This window comes from Phocoena phocoena, chromosome X (assembly GCF_963924675.1).
Source record: "Phocoena phocoena chromosome X, mPhoPho1.1, whole genome shotgun sequence".
Lineage (NCBI taxonomy): Eukaryota > Metazoa > Chordata > Mammalia > Artiodactyla > Phocoenidae > Phocoena > Phocoena phocoena.
The window spans coordinates 47215966-47234069 of NC_089240.1; the positions used below are offsets into that span (position 1 = coordinate 47215966).

General features: G+C 44.6%; 1 protein-coding gene across 1 annotated transcript in view; it reads right to left on the reverse strand.

The window, feature by feature from the left end:
- Positions 1–18104, reverse strand: part of ITIH6 (inter-alpha-trypsin inhibitor heavy chain family member 6) — a 41554-nt gene that overhangs the window by 10327 nt on the left and 13123 nt on the right. Inside the window, 8 exon segments of the mRNA XM_065900166.1 lie at positions 3244–3281; positions 4612–4702; positions 6934–7986; positions 7989–8035; positions 8037–8791; positions 8793–8986; positions 9710–9881; positions 15600–15716. Coding sequence (XP_065756238.1) covers positions 3244–3281; positions 4612–4702; positions 6934–7986; positions 7989–8035; positions 8037–8791; positions 8793–8986; positions 9710–9881; positions 15600–15716 — 2467 coding nt within the window.

Consider the following 18104-nt stretch of genomic DNA (forward strand, 5'->3'; position numbering starts at 1 on the left):
TACCCTGAGCTAAGTCCATTGTGGACCAGAGCAACCCTCTTGTCCATCTTGTAAGGAATTATAGCCAAGTTCCTGATGGAAAATGGTCTTCTACCAGAGACCCAAGGCTCAGAACGGTAATGTACGGAGTCAGAATTTTTCATTTTCCTACTGAAGAAAATTCTAATGTCTCTTGCATAACCCTCCCCTTAGCAACAGAAGGAGAATATGAAGTCAAACTGGGAGGACAAAGAACTGGCATTAAAGCACCCCAGCATTTTATAATGCCCCCCTCAAGCCAGAATTCCAGTTACTTATTTGTGCTCAAACTCTAACTTGCTACCCAAAGGAAGAACGATCCACACAGGAGAAGCAGATAGTAGGACAGATGTGGATGGAACGGGTTGGTTTTGTAGCTGGAGAAAATTTCCATAACAATAGAATTGGATGGCTAGGTCTTTTTTTTAAAAACATCTTTATTGGAGTATAATTGCTTTACAATTTTGTGTTAATTTCTGCTGTATAACAAAGTGAATCAGCTATATGTACACATATATCCCCATATCCCCTCCCTCTTGAGCCTCCCTCCCACCCTCCCTATCCCAACCCTCTAGGTGGTCACAAAGCACCAAGCTGATCTCCCTGTGCTATGCAGCTGCTTCCCACTAGCTACCTATTTTACATTTGGTAGTTTACATATGTCAATGCTACTCTCACTTCGTCCCAGTTTACCCTTCCCCCACCAGATGGCTAGGTTTTAAAACTTTGGGTGAGTTAGTCTACCATGCCCTGCCAGGATACATTTTCATATGCCAGGTAGATAAAAAACCATGCACCACTAATTGCCTACAAAATATCTCCATGCCCACACAGTGTATGCTGGGAACCTTGATTACTCCTTTCTTAATCCACTCCTTAAACGAATCCAAGCACTGGGCCACTTCATTAAAACTGTTCACACAATTAACTCGAGATTTACCTGGTGGCATCCCAGATGGAGACGCCTATTTCTTTGGGTATACATTGTTACCATGGTGGGGAGTAGCCACCCACCAACATGTCCTTCGAAACTTGTCTCATACTCTTACTACCATAGGTAACAGTACTGCTAACTCTCTCACTAATTTACAGAAGTCTCTAGATTCGCTGGCCAAAGTGGTACTTGACAACTGACTGGCCCTGGATTATCTGTTGGCAGAACAAGGAGGGGTACGTGCAGTTGCCAACACTTCTTGTTGCACATACATTAACACCTCTTCCCACGTAGAGACCAACATTGAGAAAATTCGACAACAAGCCACCTGGCTTCAGCAGACAATTAACCACCAATCCTCGCTATTATGGGCGGGAAAATTGAAAACTGGTTCTCCAACTTGTTTTCCTGGATCCCACAAGATATTAAAACCTTTCTAATGCACTGTGATAATCTAAGTGGGAGGGAAGTCCAAAACGGGAGGGGATATCTGTATGCATATGGCTGATTCATTTTGTTGTGTAGTGAAGGCTAACACAGCATTGTAAAGCAACCATACTCCAATAAAAATTAATAAAAAAGGAAAGGGATTTAAAAAATGTAACAGGAAGTGGCTTTAAAAGTAAAAGTATAATAATATTCTTAAAAAGAAATTAAAAATAGAATTAATATTAGATTCTAATTAAGTTCACTCAAAAGATAAATTAAATTTAATTAATTAATTTTTTGGTATACACAGTTGTTTCCTTTATTGGTTCTAGTAATTATAATTACATGTAGTTATTAGAGTTCTTTAATCTTAAAAACTTTAATTTCTAGTGATATCTAAGAATTAAGCAATTGTGAACTGTCATGCCTTCTTATACCAGCACTCTTTTTTTTAAATTAATTTTTATTGGAGTATGGTTGCTTTACAATGTTGTGTAAAAATAAAATCATGAACCAAAGAAAAAGAACCTCTCTGATGGGAGGTTTCCATTTTCTTATAACCTTCCTTGTTTCAGCCATACTGATTTATGTTATATTTTGCCTAGTGCTCTGTTGTCTTCCATACTGTTGCAAATTTGCAACCAAGACCTTTCAGTCCAAGAAGGAGACCTGGAACCAACAGGTTCAGAGCTTCCATTTTAGAAATAGAGAAATATACTAAAATTTTAAGCCTGAGATTAACAAAGATATGCTGACCTTGTATAACCAACTTCCTACCCTTGCTTGAGTCTCTGATTATAGTAGTCTTTTACTAGTCTTTAGCCCCTGCTTCTCTAATCTAATTATTTAGTTTGTTTTCTCTAGGGCATCACAGGACAATGGTGGTGCAGGGACTCCAACCACTCCCCACAGCCAATCCTGCTGAAATAACAGAAATCACCCTGGGGCCCCTTAATGAGACAGGGCAAGAGTTCTGTGACCCCAGTTAGGTAGGGTCTACAAGACCCTTGCCAGCCTGAAGAAGCTATGGAAGATAGACCTTTGTCCTTCATCTTCCCCATAAATATTTCTTGGGGGCTACTTCTCTCACGGGGTATTTGAGGCAGGAGGTAGATGCCCTCCCTAGGGTAAGCTATTGGAGATTCAGTACCGGTGGACCGATACTCTAAGATGAGAATAGCAGGACAATTGAGAGAGGAGGCTGGGCCCTGCCCAGATAGAAGATAAGAGACCACATAGTTCTCATTCTCAAAGTCAAGGAGATCTTCCCAACTAGAAAGGTCCTTGGAAGTCAAAAGGGGAGTGATACCCAACTACCCATAGCCCTCTTGGGTGGAATCCATCTTGGTGCACACATTGGGAGGATCCTGAGGTATACCAAATACAGACTCTGAACCAGGCAAATCAAAATGATTGGCCAAAGGAAACCCAGAAGAAATGCCCCATATAAGTGGTTTAAACTACCATGAGGGCTTTATTCTTTTTCTGAGTCCGCCTGTGTCTATCCACATGTACTGTCTCTTTTTCCTTCTAATAAATACTTTACTTGTTTCACTACTTTCCATCTTTGTGGGAATTCTTTTCTGCAAAGCTGAAAGGCCAGGGCCACTGGTCTAGTGACTAGGATTTGGTGCTCTCACTGCCACGACCTGACCTCAATCTCTGACTGGGAACCAAAACCCTGCTTCAAGTCACTGCATGCTGAGGTCACTTGAGATCAGAAGGAATGGGAGAGGAGGGGAGGGAAGAAGTGAGGAGAAGGTAGGAGGCCATGTCTATTTCCCCAGAGAGACAGCCCAGGCCCAGTCCTAGTGCACAAGTTGTCCTGTACTCAAACAGGACAGCGAGGGTGGTTGGCTTACCCGAGGATGAGAAGGTGAAGATGCTTGGCAACGTGCCTACAAAAGAGAGGAGGAGGGCTTCCCTGGTGGCGCAGTGGTTGAGAGTCCGCCTGCCGATGCAGGGGACACGGGTTCGTGTCCCGGTCCAGGAAGATCCCACATGCCGTGGAGCGGCTAGGCCTGTGAGCCATGGCCTCTGAGCCTGCGCGTCCGGAGCCTGTGCTCGGCAATGGGAGAGGCCACAACAGTGAGAGGCCCACGTACCGCCAAAAAAAAAAAAAAAAAAAAAGAGGAGGACTGTGTTGGTAAGAGACTGATCCATTACATTCCTAGGTACTCTGGGGCCCCTGGCCTCTCAGTCACCTCCTCCAAAATAAACCCCAAAATCCTGAGCTCAGCATTTAAGTCTTTTCTGATATCTAGTCCCTGCCTAGCTCTCCAGGCTTCTCTGCATGCTCCAGCCCAACTGAACTGACTATTCTTATGAGTGCCCTGCCTTATCTTGCTAGTGACCCTTTGCTTCTGTTTTTTCCTGTCACCTGGAATGTTCTCCTTCCTTTAGCTACTAAGGATCAATTTCTAGTTATTCTTCCAGGCCAACTCAAATGTTATTTTCTCTTGCTCTCTGTCTGTAGTAGGTAGAATTCTAAGATGCCCCCCAAGATTCCCCAGTATACACACCCTGTAAAATCCTCAGGGTATGATATGGTGAGTTATCACTCCCATAAATAGGTCATGGTATGTGGTACAGTTGATGAAATAAGGAGATTATCCAAGTGGGCATGACCTAATCACACGAGCCCTTTAAATCTGGGTCTGGAGATCAGAGGCAGAGATGTCAGAGGGATTTGAAGTATGAGAAGGATTTAACAGGAGGGAGATTCTCCATGGCTGTCTTTGGAAGATGGACGGGGCCACGTGGCAAGGAATGCAGGAAGCCTCTAGGACCTGAAAGTGGCCCCAGGGGCCTCTAGAAGCTGAGAGTGACTGCTAGCCAACAATCAGAAAAAAACAAAAAAACCAAAGAAAACAAAAAAAAACCCCAAAATCCCACAGCGATCTCAGTCTTAATACAAAGAACTGAACTCTGCCAACAACCTGAACGAACATGGAAGACAATGAGAACTCAGTTTGATAGACACCCTGATTTTAGTCTTATGAAATCCTGAGCAGAGAACCTAGCTAACTCTTGCCTAGACCTCTGGCCCATAGAACTGTGAGATAATTAATGGGAGTGTTTTAAGCTACTAAGTTTGTGGTAATTTATTATGCAGCAATGGAAAATTAATACATTGCCCCTCCTCTGGGATCATACAATGCCTGTGAAAATTCTAACTGAATGGAAATGAAAGCTCAGGGATCTTTGTCAGGGGAGCTCTTTGTTCAATTTTTGCTAGCCCTGCAGAACTTCCCTGAGATTCCATGCTGTCTCCAGCTCCTCCCAGAATCTCCTCAGAATTGCTGTCCCAATGTGGATTTTCTGCCAAGTGTAAAAGAAATAAGAGAAATCCTTCACACTCTGAGGGCAAAGATGTCCTCGGCCCACCAAAGGGGAGACTCTCCTTCTGACCAGGAGAGTCTTCACTGGCTTCCCAATCTAACCTGCACATTGCCAAGACTGAGACCTTATGTTCTCCATAGTACCTTAGTCTTTCAAGCTCAGTTATGTTCAAAATTCTTTCTTATAGCATTTATGCATGCATTCATGTGATCATTTATTTATTCATTCAGGCACTGTTCAAGCATCAGGGATATGGTGGTGAAAAAGTCAGTCATGATTTCTGACCTGGTGAAGCTCATATTTTGGTTGGGAAGGCAGGCATGAATGAAATTATAATTACCAATGGTGACAAATGCTATAAGAAAAAAGAACAGATTGATGGAGGGAGTTGCAGATCCTTGACATAGTCTGGGGCAGTAGGAAGGGGTGAGAAGGACATTTGACCTGAGATTTAAGGCATGAGCTGGAGTTTGAGTGGCAATGGAAGAGATGAGAGTGGTAGGTAGGGAGCAGGGCAAGGCAGGGCAGAGCAATTTTCAAGCAGGAGGAACAGCTTGGAAGAGGTCTCTGAGTGGAGGCAGGGATGGGGGCAAGGCCCATTGGAGGAACAGGAGGCCACTGGGGCTTGAGTTCAGAGGGTGAGTGGGAGAAGGTGAGGTCAGAGAGGTATGGGATAGAGGGCAGATTATGCAGGGCCTTGAAGCTCATAAAGAGGACTTTGGACTTTATTCTAGGTATGATAGGAAACCCTTGAGAGGAGTTAAGTAGGGAAGGGACATGAAGTGATCTATGTTTTTAAACGATCGTGTTGGGCTTCCCTGGTGGCGCAGTGGTTAGGAATCCGCCTGCCAATGCAGGGGTCATGGGTTCGAGCCCTGGTCCAGGAGGATCCCACATGCCACAGAGCAGCTAAGCCTGTGTGCCACAACTACTGAGCCTGTGCTCTAGAGCCTGCGAGCCACAACTACTGAGCCTGCGTGCCACAACTACTGAAGCCCATACACCTAGAACTCGTGCTCCGCAACAAGAGAGGCCACCGCAATGAGAAGCCCACGCACCACAACGAGGAGTGGCCCCCGCTCGCCGCAGCTAGGGAGAGCCCGCGTGCAGCAACGAAGACCCAACACAGCCAAAAATAAAAATAAAATAAAATAAATTTATATAAAAATAAATGATCCCTTCGGCTGCTGTGGGAGAATGGCCAAGAGAATATCTCAAGAGAGGAAGCAAGAAAACCAGTGAGGAGGCTGGAACAGTTTTGTTGGTGAGGCACAATGGTAGTCTGCCCTAGGATAGTGACAGTTGGGGTAGTGAGAAGTGGGTGCATTTGACAAACATATTAAAGATAACAGTGTCAGGAATTGAAGATGGATGGGATATTGGGAGGGAGGGTGGTGAAGGAGAGGGGTATGTCAAGGATGTCATGCCCAAATTTCTATCTCTATGACTTATTGCCACCAACACCTGGTTCTAATCCTGCCCTACAAGGTCACCCCAGGAAATGTCACTCCTCTCAGGAAGGCGAATAGTGAAGGGGTGAATCACATTCAGCATGGGACCAGATTATGTAGGTTCAAATCTCTTACTAGCTATGTGATGTGGAACAAGTTATTTCACTTCTCTGTGCTTCAGTTTCCCCATGAGTAAAATGCAGATATTAAGAGTTTTTTGGTGAGGATTAAATGAGGACTACAAGTACAATATGTAGAGCAGTACCTGCACATAGGAAGAGCTAAAAAATGTAAACTGTTATTATTTCACAGTCTTTGGGAAATTTAAAGACAACTGTCATCATCTTCCCCAATTTTTATATCCCCTTCATTAAGCAGGGCTCTTCATAGAGCACAAAAGAACCAATCAGAGCTGACTGGCCTAGTGATGCTCCAATTTATAACCCCACATCCCTTCTCTGCTTGGGAAGCATGAGCAATTCTCTTGTCCAACAAAGCAAATGTCAAAGCCATAGCTTGGCCAGTTCATTTCTGTGCATTCCCCAGTCTTAACCTCCCTTCTCTCCCAGGGCCTCTAATTATGTGCGAATGTGCTGAGGCCCAGAGAAGTTAAGTAGTTGGTTCAAAGTCTCAAAGTAAGCAAGCAAGCAGTTTGAATCACAAGAATTTGCATAAGCTTTGTATACTTCTAGCTCCTGGTTCCCTCTATTCATACTGCCCCCACCCCTTGTGGCTTGACCTCTTGCCTATGGCACTCACCATCTTTGTCAGGAGTGAGGAAGGTATAGAAAGCCAGTGGGTTCAAGGACTCCACAAATTTGGACTCCTCCATTGACTCAGACAGCAGCTGTAGCTCCTCAGGGATAAGGAGCAGGATGACCACCTCAGGGAGGATGCTAGAAGGCAGCAAGACTGGCAGGTTTGGGGGGTTGCCTTCTGGCATAGGCCTGGAGCTGTTGGGTAGGCCCATTGTCGGGACTCCTGACACAGATGGTCCCAGAATTTTCCTGGTGCACTGGGGCTCTGGCAACAGGTCATGCTGATGCCATAGCCTTCCAGGGGGCAGCAGAGAGGGCAGGGTGGGGAGAAAGAGAGTAGGGAGGGGCTCTCCAAGGACAGAAATTGTCATGGAACTGCTGGGACTTGTAGGACTTGAGATAGTGCTTGGAAGTATGCTAAGGCTCTGAGGAGGTGGGGACCTGAGTTTGTCAGGTCTGGAGGGTAATGAGATTTTGGGTTTATTGGGGATTGTTGTCTTAGGTTTGGAAAGTGATAAGCTTAGGGGAGTTTGATGAGGTGGGGCACTAGGTTTAAGAGGTGATGGGATTTTAGGGGTCTTGGGTAAGAGGATCCCAGGTCTAGGGTACGGCAGGTTGTTTGGGGTCTTAGGAGCAGGAACACTTGCTCTGGTGTGTGATGGGTATTTGAAAAACTGATGTGTGGAGACTCCAGCCCTGGGCTGTGACAGGCTTTTGGGTGACTGTGATGTAAGTACCCCAGGTTGGGGGTGTGATGGGGCATCTAATTTAGGTTGTGATGGAGAACCAGGTTTGGAATGCAGCAGAGTAACATGTTTCATAGAGCCACCTTTGGGCTGGGCTGGGGTGCTAGGATTCAGAGGTGGGACTTGTGTCTTGGAATTCATGGGTAATAGGGTACCAGAATTCTGATGTAATGGCGTGTTGGGCTTCAGAAGCAATAGGCCACCAGAATTTGAGGGCACAATGGCAGCAGGTGGTATCCTAAATGTTGGCTGAGCCAAGTTGCCAGAATCCTGTTGTGCTGGAATTTGGGGCTTTGGTGTGCGAGGGTGGATGGGGTACTAGGGCTCTGACCCAGTGGCTCCAACTCCTTGGAACTGGGCAGGAGTAGTTGAGGATAAGTAGAACTTTGGTTTCACAAGCCTTGATTTGGGAGAAACCTTGGGAACCAAGGCTGGCTGGGCTGTGCCTGCCCTCGGGCCATGACTGCTGGTGGATGAGGGCATGATGGTGCCTAGTCCATCTGCGGTGAAAGTCTGTTTCCTGACTTCTTCAGTGGCTTCTTTGGGCTGCACCATGACCAGTGATGTCAGAGGTGTGACAAAATCTTATTCAAAGGACAGGTTGAGGACTTTGGAAGCCAGCAGGTGGTGAGTGCTGGCATCGTGAGCTTGAAAGTGTGCCTCCAGCAGTTCTCCAGAGGTGATGTTGGCCCAGAGGCAGCGTATGAAGTGGGCTACATTGGGGGCTGGCTCCCCTGGGCAACCAAAGACGTTCTGGCTGCTGTTGGTGGCCACCTCACTGTGGCAGGCCCCGAGAAGCCGACCCCTGGGGCCACGGGTTGCCAGGTAGATGTCTAGTTCCTGCTCTCCTGGTTGCACTTGGCCTGCCACCACCAGCTCCGAACCACCAAAGTAGTTGGGGAAAAAGGCCCAAGGTGAGGCCCCAATCAAGCCACCTAGGTAGTCCAGATGCACATCTACCAGCAGAGGCATGGAGATCTCTTCATAGAGGCCCTCCAGCTGTAGGGCTGTGTTGGTGTCCTCATATATGCGCCAGGCTGCTCCTTGGTTCTCCAGGGACAAGCGACGCAGCAGTGGGAAGTCAGCATCATCCCCAAAGGCCAAGCTGACCTTGGGACACTCTGTTGTCCAGTGCCTGACGGATGTTGGAGAGGATCACACTGGGAGTTGTCACTCCAGCCATGGGCTCCCCATCTGTCAGGAAGATAATGAGAGGTATCCTCCCCACACTGTGGCCCCTCCCAGGCTCCTGGTTTCTATGGTTCAGCACTGAAGTAGCTGTCAGCAGAGCTGCATTGATGTCAGTCCCTAATTGGAGAGCAGACTGTGAGACCACTTTTTCTAGTAACTTCTACCCACATTGGACACACTGGGTACCTCACCAACCTCCCAGGCAGAGTCATATCTCCTTATCTTTGCTCACACTGTTTCCGCTGCTCATCCTTCCCAAATCCCCACCCCCACACAGGCTCCCTGAGATCTGACAGTGGGGCCCACATGTCCTTGGTTTTTATCACTCCCTGTCTCAGACTGCTCTGACTGTTTCCTGGGGGGATGTCTCATTCTCTAGTCAGATTGGCAGATCCCCAAGGATAGCATCTCCACCTCCATGCTACAGGGGAAAAAGGGCTGAGTTGTCAGGAGGTGGTGGGTGGGGGAGACTTCAGTAATCGTCTGAGAGAGGATTGATCAGAAGCCAAAATCAGGGCAGCAGCTTGCTCAAATACTTAGAAATAAATATCTAGCTTATTGATAAAAAATAAAAGTTTCAGCAAATTCTTTTGAGTATGTGCTTTAAAGAGGAGGAAATTCAGCCCCAAAGAGGAATGTGTCCTAAAATACATGGAGATTTAGCTATGCTCTTTCCACTAGGCAAAGAAACACAGAAGGACAAAGGGACATATTTGTGTAAAATGTAACAGTGATATTTCAGACATTATGAGAGGTGAAGTGGATGGGTGCATGAAGGGAGGGTTTCAAGAATTTCCCATGTAACCACAGCCTGCCAATTTGGGTGGGTAGGTCTAACACAGCCAGCAGCTTCCACGTGCCCCAGGTAGTCCTTGGCACTGGGGACATTCTGGATGGTGGCCTGGATGGAGCCTCTGGCTTTCCAGACACTAACTGTGTCAGAAAAGGAGATGATGTTGAAGTAGTCGCTGACCGGCAGGTTACCAAGGATCACACTCATGGCCTTTATAGTCTGTGGGATATAGATGATGTGAAGGAGATGGACCAAGACTTGAGGTCTTGTTCAAGACTGAAAGGCTCTTTCTATACAAGGTACTAAGTGTTGTATGGTTTTAATGTTCTCTGACTCCAGCACTTTAAGTCTAGGATTCTTAGGCCAAACTGCTCTATAGGCTCTAATGGCTCAAAGCCTAGAACTGTACTGTCCAATGGTAACTGCTAGCCACATGTAGTTATTTAAATGTAAATGTAAGTTAGTTACAATTAAAGAAAAAGTTAAAATTCTGTTTCTTCATTTGCAGTAGCCACATTTCAAGGGTTCAATAACCTCATGTGGCCAGTAGCTACTGTACTGGACACTGTTTAGAACATTTCTATCATCAAAAAAGTTCTACTGGACAGTGGTGGTCTAGAAGGTTCAAGTTCTATGCTTTCAGAGAGCTAGGATTCATGTGTTCTATGGTTTCTGAACCCATGATCAAGGATTCAATGATTCGAGGGCCCTAAAGTTTAAGAGATTTACGACTCCAGGTATTTATAGCTACCTTTCAATGACTTTGCATGCTTTGGTTCTCTGTTCTCTCTAATCTGTTCTTCTACCTCAATTTCTGTTTCTTCCAGGCTGGTCTTCTCACCAGCCTCTAGATAACCTAGATTCTACTTCGTCTCCACAACTTTGTCCTTTACTTATTCATACCTTCATAGTTCCTTCAGTTGCTCTTTCTCTGGGCAGCCCTTCCTTGATTGCCTAGTCTGATCCATGCCCTTCGCACCCAGATATTCCCTGTCCCACACTATTTGCTGACTATCTTACGTGGAATATTTTCATTCTCCATACAGATCTTGAGTCCTCTGAGAACAGGGCTTAGATTGCTACTTCCTCTTGGCTCCCTTCTCCATGACAATATTTAGTATAGGGCTATGCTCAGGGAATACAATATGTAGGTTCTAGTATTAGGGTACCATTTATAGGATAATTGCTATGCTCCTGGCAGTGCAACTTTAGATGCATCAGCTCATTTCATCTTCACAGCAACACAATGAAGAAGGTACTAATATTATCCTCATTTTACAAGAGATGACATTAAGGCTCAGAGAGTGGAGTGGCTAGCTCAAGGTCACACAGCTAGTCATTGATAGACCAGGGACTCAAATCTGTATTTTGGAGGTGGTAAATCCAGTGATTTTAAGCATAATATACACCTTCAACCTTTTATAGAGGTGTGGATTCTAGAAACCACAGGAAGGACATTTGTGGCTTGCCTTTCTCTACATCTTAAACTGATAGAAGATGCCTTGAATGCTTTTAGGGGAATCAGAATATTTCCTGCCATAAGATGAACTCAGGGGATAAGTCACACATTCTGGGATCAGGAGCTGAGCACCAGGGACTTCCCTGGTGGTCCAGTGGCTAAGACTCCACACTCCCAATGTAGGCGGCCCTGGTTCAATCCCTGGTCAGGGAACTAGATCCCACATGCCGCAACTAAGAGTTCTCATGTGGCAACGAAGATCCTGCATGCTGCAACTAAAAAAAGAAAAAGAAAAGAAAAAGATCTCACATGCTGCAAATGAAAAGATCCCACATGCCACAAAGAAGATTCCACAAGCTGCAACTAAGACCTGGAGCAGCCAAATAAATAAATAAATAAATATTTAAAAAGAAAAAAGGAGCTGAGCACCATATTCCTGCTTCCATTGAGAGGGCTGACACATAAAGGATGGCTTCCCTGAGAATCTCCTGTTATCCAGGGACAGATTATGTTTTTAAAAGTATGTTGTTTAATCTCCTATTACTTTGAGATTTTCCAGCTATCTTTCTGTTGCTGATTTCTAGTTTTATTCCATTTAGTCTGAGAGCATACTTTGTATGATTTATATTATTTTAAATTTGTTAAGGTGTGTTTTATGGCCCACAATGTAGTCTGTCTTGGCAAATGTTCCACATGAGCTTGGGGCAAATGTGTATTGTGCTGTTGTTGGATGAAGCGCTGTGTAGATGTCAGTTAGATTCAATTAAATGATGGTGTTGTTCAGTTCAACAATGTCCTTATGGATTTTCTGCCTGCTGGATATGTCCATTTCTGATATAGGGAAGTTGAAGTCTCCAACTATAATAGTGGATTTGTCCATTTATCCTTGCAGTTCTATCAACTTTTGCCTCGTGTATTTTGACACTCTAATGTTAGGTGCATACACATTAAGGATTATTATGTCTTCTTGGAGAATCGACCCTTTTACCATAATGCATCTTTTAATCCCTGACAATTTACTTGCTCTGAAGTGTACTTGGTCTGAAATTAATAAAGCTGTTCCAGCTTTCTTTTGATTAGTGTTAGCATGGTATATGTTCTTTGCATCCCATTACTTTTATCTATCTGTGTCTTTATATTTAAAATGGGCTTCTTGTAGAAAACATGGTTTTTGTTTTTGTTTTGTTTTGACACTGACAGCTTCTGTCTTTTTTTTTTAATTTTTAAAATTTTGTTATGGTAAGAACACTTAACATGAGATCTAGTCTTTTAAATTTTGAAGCAATTTTGAAGCAATTTTTAAGTCGGCCGTACTGTGTTTTTTTTAACATCTTTATTGGAGTATAATTGCTTTACAATGGTGTGTCAGTTTCTGCTCTATAATAAAGTGAATCAGCTATACGTAAACATTATATGGAAGCTTCTGACTTTTAATTGGTGTATTTAGACAAGTCATCATTAAAGTGATTACTGATATAAGTAGATTAATATTTGCTATATTTTAAACTGTTTTCTCTTTGTTTCCCTTTTTTTTTCTTTGTCTCCTACTCTTTTCCTGCCTTCTCTGGTTTCAGTCGAGTGTTTTATATGGCCCCATTGTCTCTCGTCTCTTAGCATAACCATTATGTTAAGAAAATTTCTTCGTGGTTGCCCTGGAGTTTGCAACATGCCTTTACAACTAATTCCAGTCCACATTCAAATAACACTATACAGCTTCATGAATAGTTCAAATACCTTGTGACAGAGTAGTCCAATTCTTCTATCTTGTCCTTTATAACATTGCTGTCATTAATTTCACTTATCAGTAAACTATATTCACTGAATACATTGTTGCTATTATTATTTTGAACAAATCGTTATCTGTTAGATCAATTAGTTAAAAATAAAATATATTATTTTACTTATTCTTTCTCTAACAATCTTCCTTTCTTTATGTAGATCCAAGTATCTAAGCTATCCCGTTTTCATTCTCTGTGGAGAACTTCTTTTAACATTTAGCTGTGCAAGACAGGTCTACTGGTGACAATTCTCTCAATATTTGTTTGGCTGATAAAGTCTTTATTTTTCACTTTCGAAGGACAATTTTGCTGCATACAGAATTCAAAGTGAGTGGTTTTTCCTTCAACACTTTGAATGTTTCACTACACTCTCCTTTTCCTTGCATGGCTTCTCAAGAGAAATTCAATGTAATTCTTATTCTTGTTCCTCTCTAAGTAAAATATTATTTTCTGTGGGCTTTTACAGGATTTTCTCTTTGTCTTTAATTTTCTGCAGGTCGAATAGGATATGCGTACATGCACATTTCTTGGTATTTATCCTGCTTAGTGTTCTCTGAGCTTCCTGGACCTGTGGTTTGATGGATGTAATTTATTTTGGAAAATTTGTATCTGTTATTCCTCCAAATATTTCTTCTGTTACTTTCTTTCTTTTCCTTATGGTATTCCCATTACACATGTTACACTTTTGTACATGTACACAGTTCTTGGATATTTTGTCTTTGTTTTTTTTTTAACATCTTCATTGGAGTATAATTGTTTTACAATGATGTGTTAGTTTCTGCTCTACAACAAAGTGAATCAGCTATACATATATCCCCATATCTCCTCCCTCTTGCGTCTCCCTTCCACCCTCCCTATCCCACTCCTCTAGGTGGTCACAAAGCACTGAGCTGATCTCCCTGTGCTATGCGGCTGCTTCCCACTAGCTATATATTTTACATTTGGTAGTATATATAAGTCCATGCCACTCTCTCACTTCATCCCAGCTTACCCTTCCCCCTCCCCATGTCCTCAAGTCTATTCTCTACATCTGTGTCTTTATTCCTGTCCTGCCCCTAGGTTCTTCAGAACCTTTTTTTTTTTTTAGATTCCATATATATATTTTTTTTCATTCTTTTTTCTCTTTGCTTTTCAGTTTGGGAAGTTTCTATTGTCATATCTTCAAGTTCATTGATTCTTTCTTTGGCCATGTTCAGTTTCCTAATGAGCCCACCAAAGGCATTTTTCATTCCTGTTACAGTGTTTTATATTTCTAGTATTCTTTTTAATTTTCTTAGGATATCTATCTCTGCTTAAATTTGCCATCTGTTCTTGTATGTTGCCCACTTTTCCCATTAGAACCATTAGCATATTAGTCATACTTATTTTAAATTCCTGGTCTGATAATTTCTAAGCTCTGCCATATCAGTTTGGTTCTGATGCTTGATTCATTTCTTCAGATTGTGTTTTTCCTTTTAGCACTCTTTGTATATTTTTGTTGAAAGCCAGACATGAGGTATGAGGTAAAAGGAACTGAAGTAAATAGACCTTTAGTGTGAGGTTTTATGTTTATCTTGTTAGGAGTTAGGTTGTGTTGGTTGCTGCAGTTGCAGGTGTCAGAGGCTAAAATTGTTTCTAGAGTCCTTGTTTTTGTTTCCTATGTTGTCTTGGATTTCCCTAGAGACTCTTTCATAAATAGAGTACAGGCTTCCAGTTCTTTCAACTGTAACCTCCTGCTTTTACACAGGAACCCAGCTAACATGGTGTTCATGCATGGGGGGAGGAGAAACATTCTATAGTTCTAGGATTAGGTCTCAGTCTTTTAGGGCACCTAGCCCCTGGAATATGCTCATCACAAGTTCTTTCAGCTTTTATCCTGCCTTAGATGAAATGGGAAGACTAAAAAGGTTTGGAGTTGGGTATATCCCTTCCCACACATTAAAGGCTAGAGGAGACAGTTTTCAATACTTCCCTTCTCCCAGTTTGGTTATATTCTCATAAAACACAAGTCAGTTAGCCTTAGGTCGGATGGGCTCTGTGGTTCAAAATGTCAAGGTAAAAAGGTTACACTGTCCCAAGACACTAGAACTGTATATTTCTAGAACCACAGGGTATTATGGTTTGAAACGCTGCTTCCAGAACTTCATGGATTCAGGCTCTAAAGTCAAAATCTCTTTGGCCTATGGCTCCAGGATTCTGTTTCAAGGGTGCTCTGGTAGGTGGGGTACAAGACTGAAGCCTAGATGGACCCAGGACTCTATGGCTTCTAAGCCCTATAAGGCCAGTGCACTGTATTCTTCTGGCTATATAGTCAAACAAAACAAAACAAAACAAAACAAAGCTGTGGCCCCTTGACAGTTCTGAATCTAAAATGACTACAGTTTTAATGTTTTTGACTCATGCTTTATGATGCCAGAGTACTCTAGCCCAAAGTCTCTATGACTCTGGGCCTTTATGAGACCTGGAGGTTTGTGGTTGAGGCTCTTGATGGGTTCAGGCACCATAGTCCTATGTTTCAGTGTTCCTATGATTCTGTGGCTCCATGTCTACGTGGCTCCTGATATGTAAGGTACCAAGACTCTAAGGTAGGCCTAGGCCTATAAGGTCCAAAGGTGATGGGATGGCAGGGTGTCTTGTCTCAGGGAACCACTGTACCAGCACTCTCTGCTTTCTGAGCTTTCTAAATCAAGAGCAATGAACGATCCCCAGGGTCCTTGTTACCTGCTTCCTTTTGGTACCAAACATGGAGCCACTCGCGTCAATAACAAACACCACGTTTTTCTTAACAGGTAGAAAGCTTCTGGGTGCAAAGTAATGAACAAAATAGCCATCGCAAATCTGGAGAAAAAGAAGTGGAATCAACAAAAACTGTGAAAGCCAGTCTAAATCAAGTCCCCTCTTATTTTGCTGCATAAAACCCTGCTCTTTTCCTTCCTAGGCCTTATCACTGTTGCTATTAAATAGGCATTTGTGGGATTGTTTGCTCAATGTCCATCTCCTCCCCCAGAAGTGTATCTCTGCTGGTCAGGCTGCCAGCCCAGGGCCTGCCCCTGAGCTGTGGAGAAAATGAGACTGGCTTGTGGCCCAAGGCTCCAGGGATCAGGATCTCTGTAATATGTGAGTTCCTGTCTGTGAGAGCTGGGCTTGCATAGTCTTGAGGGCCCCTAGGGACGTTTTGCCTGGGCTCCAGGAACTGAGAGTGTTGTTTTAACCTCCCTCTATAGAGTGAGCCTGAGGCCCGGCTCCATTGCTGCCAGGGGCTGGGAGTTTGCAGGGCCTCCCTCTCCTCCTTAAACCTCCTTTCTGCTGTTGCTGGGCAGAGCAGGGAGGGGAGGAGGGAGCAGGGGCTGAGTGAGCTATTTGTTCAGAGGGGATTGGTTAGACCAGGTGCAGATGCCTTGGGCTATCGGGGATATGATTGGCTGCTGACCCCCTTCCCCCACTCCATCTCTCCTTCTGCAGAGCCTGGGGCCTGGGACAGTTGAGAGAAGGGGAGGGGGAAGCTGGGAGGGCCCCCAGGACCAGTGGCAGCTCAGCCTAAGGAAGTATAGGCTTGCTGAGGGTCTGAGCTGCCCAGGAGCCTGAAGCAAGCTCTGTCCTGGGATAACCAGCTTATTCTCCTCTCAGCCCTTCAGGCATTCTCTGGTCACAAAGCTGGACACACAATCTCCTCCCATCTTGGAGGGCGGGAGGGGGGTGGTGGAGAGCAGGAAGGAGATGGGAGGACATCTTGCTCTTCCCCTCCACCCCAGCCTTTGAATTAATTCACAAGCACAAGTGTAGGCTTTGTCTGCACTTTTTCCTGGCACTCTACAGCAGTTCCCCAAGCCCTGGGTCAACCATCCTGCAACTGCCCAAGCCACAGGCAGAGTCCAGCTGCCCTTCTGTGTTCTTCCCATACCTGGGTAGGTGAGAGCTTCTGGGAAAATCACGTTCCTACCTCTCCATGGTCCCAGGCTCACCAGTGACGCCACACCTCACATCCTATTATATAAACCAGAGGCATGACCCAGGTCACCAACCTCTCACACTCCCTTCAGCTGTCATGCCACCCCATTCTCAGGAAATGCCTCCCCTCCCTCTTCATGAAAACATTAAGGGCACCAGGCCATGTCCCTTGGACTGCCCACCCCACCCTTGCGCAGGGTCCACACACCTATATGCCTCCTCCCTCTACTGAAAGACAAAACAATCCTTCCCTGACCCCATGCAGGCCCAGCCTCCAGTACCTCCTCCACCAGCCAGACTCCTACTCTCCAACCCAGCCCATGCACCCGACTGGGTCTTCTTTAGAGTTTAAAAATGTTGGTGTCTTTTCCATTCACTGAGACAACCTCCATTCATCCCAATCCCACCCAAACTTCAAATCAGCTCCTTTCTTCCCGGTAGCATGCCAAGGTAATGAACTCGACAGCTGCAATTGTCTTCTCACCTCCGGTTTACTCCTCTGCCCACTGCAGCCTGGCTCCCACCCCCACCGCTGATCCATCTCTCACCAAAGGTAGCAACGACCAGTTGGCTGGAAAACTCAGTGGGTGTATTTCAGTTCTCATCAGACTGCACCTCCCTGATATATTTCACAATTGACAATCACTTCTGCTGCTCAGAAGAATCTTTTCCCCTGGGATCCAGAGAGGATGAACACTCCTTATTCTCCTACCAGCTCTCAGGTCCATCGGATTCAGTCTCTTTCTTCAGCTCCATTTTCCCCCTGTCCCTTAAACAGTGTTGCCTAATATTTGTCTGTCATGGCATGCAAAGAGAATGATTACGTTTGTGTAGCACAATGGAGGGAAGTGGTGGGGATTTACAGCCCTGAATAGGCTGATGGCAGCTCCGTGGGGCCAGATACCTCAAGGGCTGGATATGTCTCAGGCCCAACCCGCCTCGCCATCCCAAACTAATGAAGTCCAAAGTTAGGGCTCCTTTCCCTCTGGTTTCCCTGCTTCTCCTGGGGCCCCTCCCATCCATGCATCGTTGCAGCAGCTGCACGGTCTGGTCTTTCTAAACACAAACCTCATAGCGTCATTCCCTCTCAGGGCTCCCTGAGCATGTTCAACATAAATTTTATGTTCCTTATCAAGCCCCTGCAGCACTCATGGCCTTCAGTCTCACCTCTTAGCATTTCTTGGGCCTCAAATCAAAACTCCAGGAACTCCAATCCACTTGTAGTTCCCTACACACCCCTGGATAGTTCCAGCCTCTATTCTTTGTGTCATGCAGCCC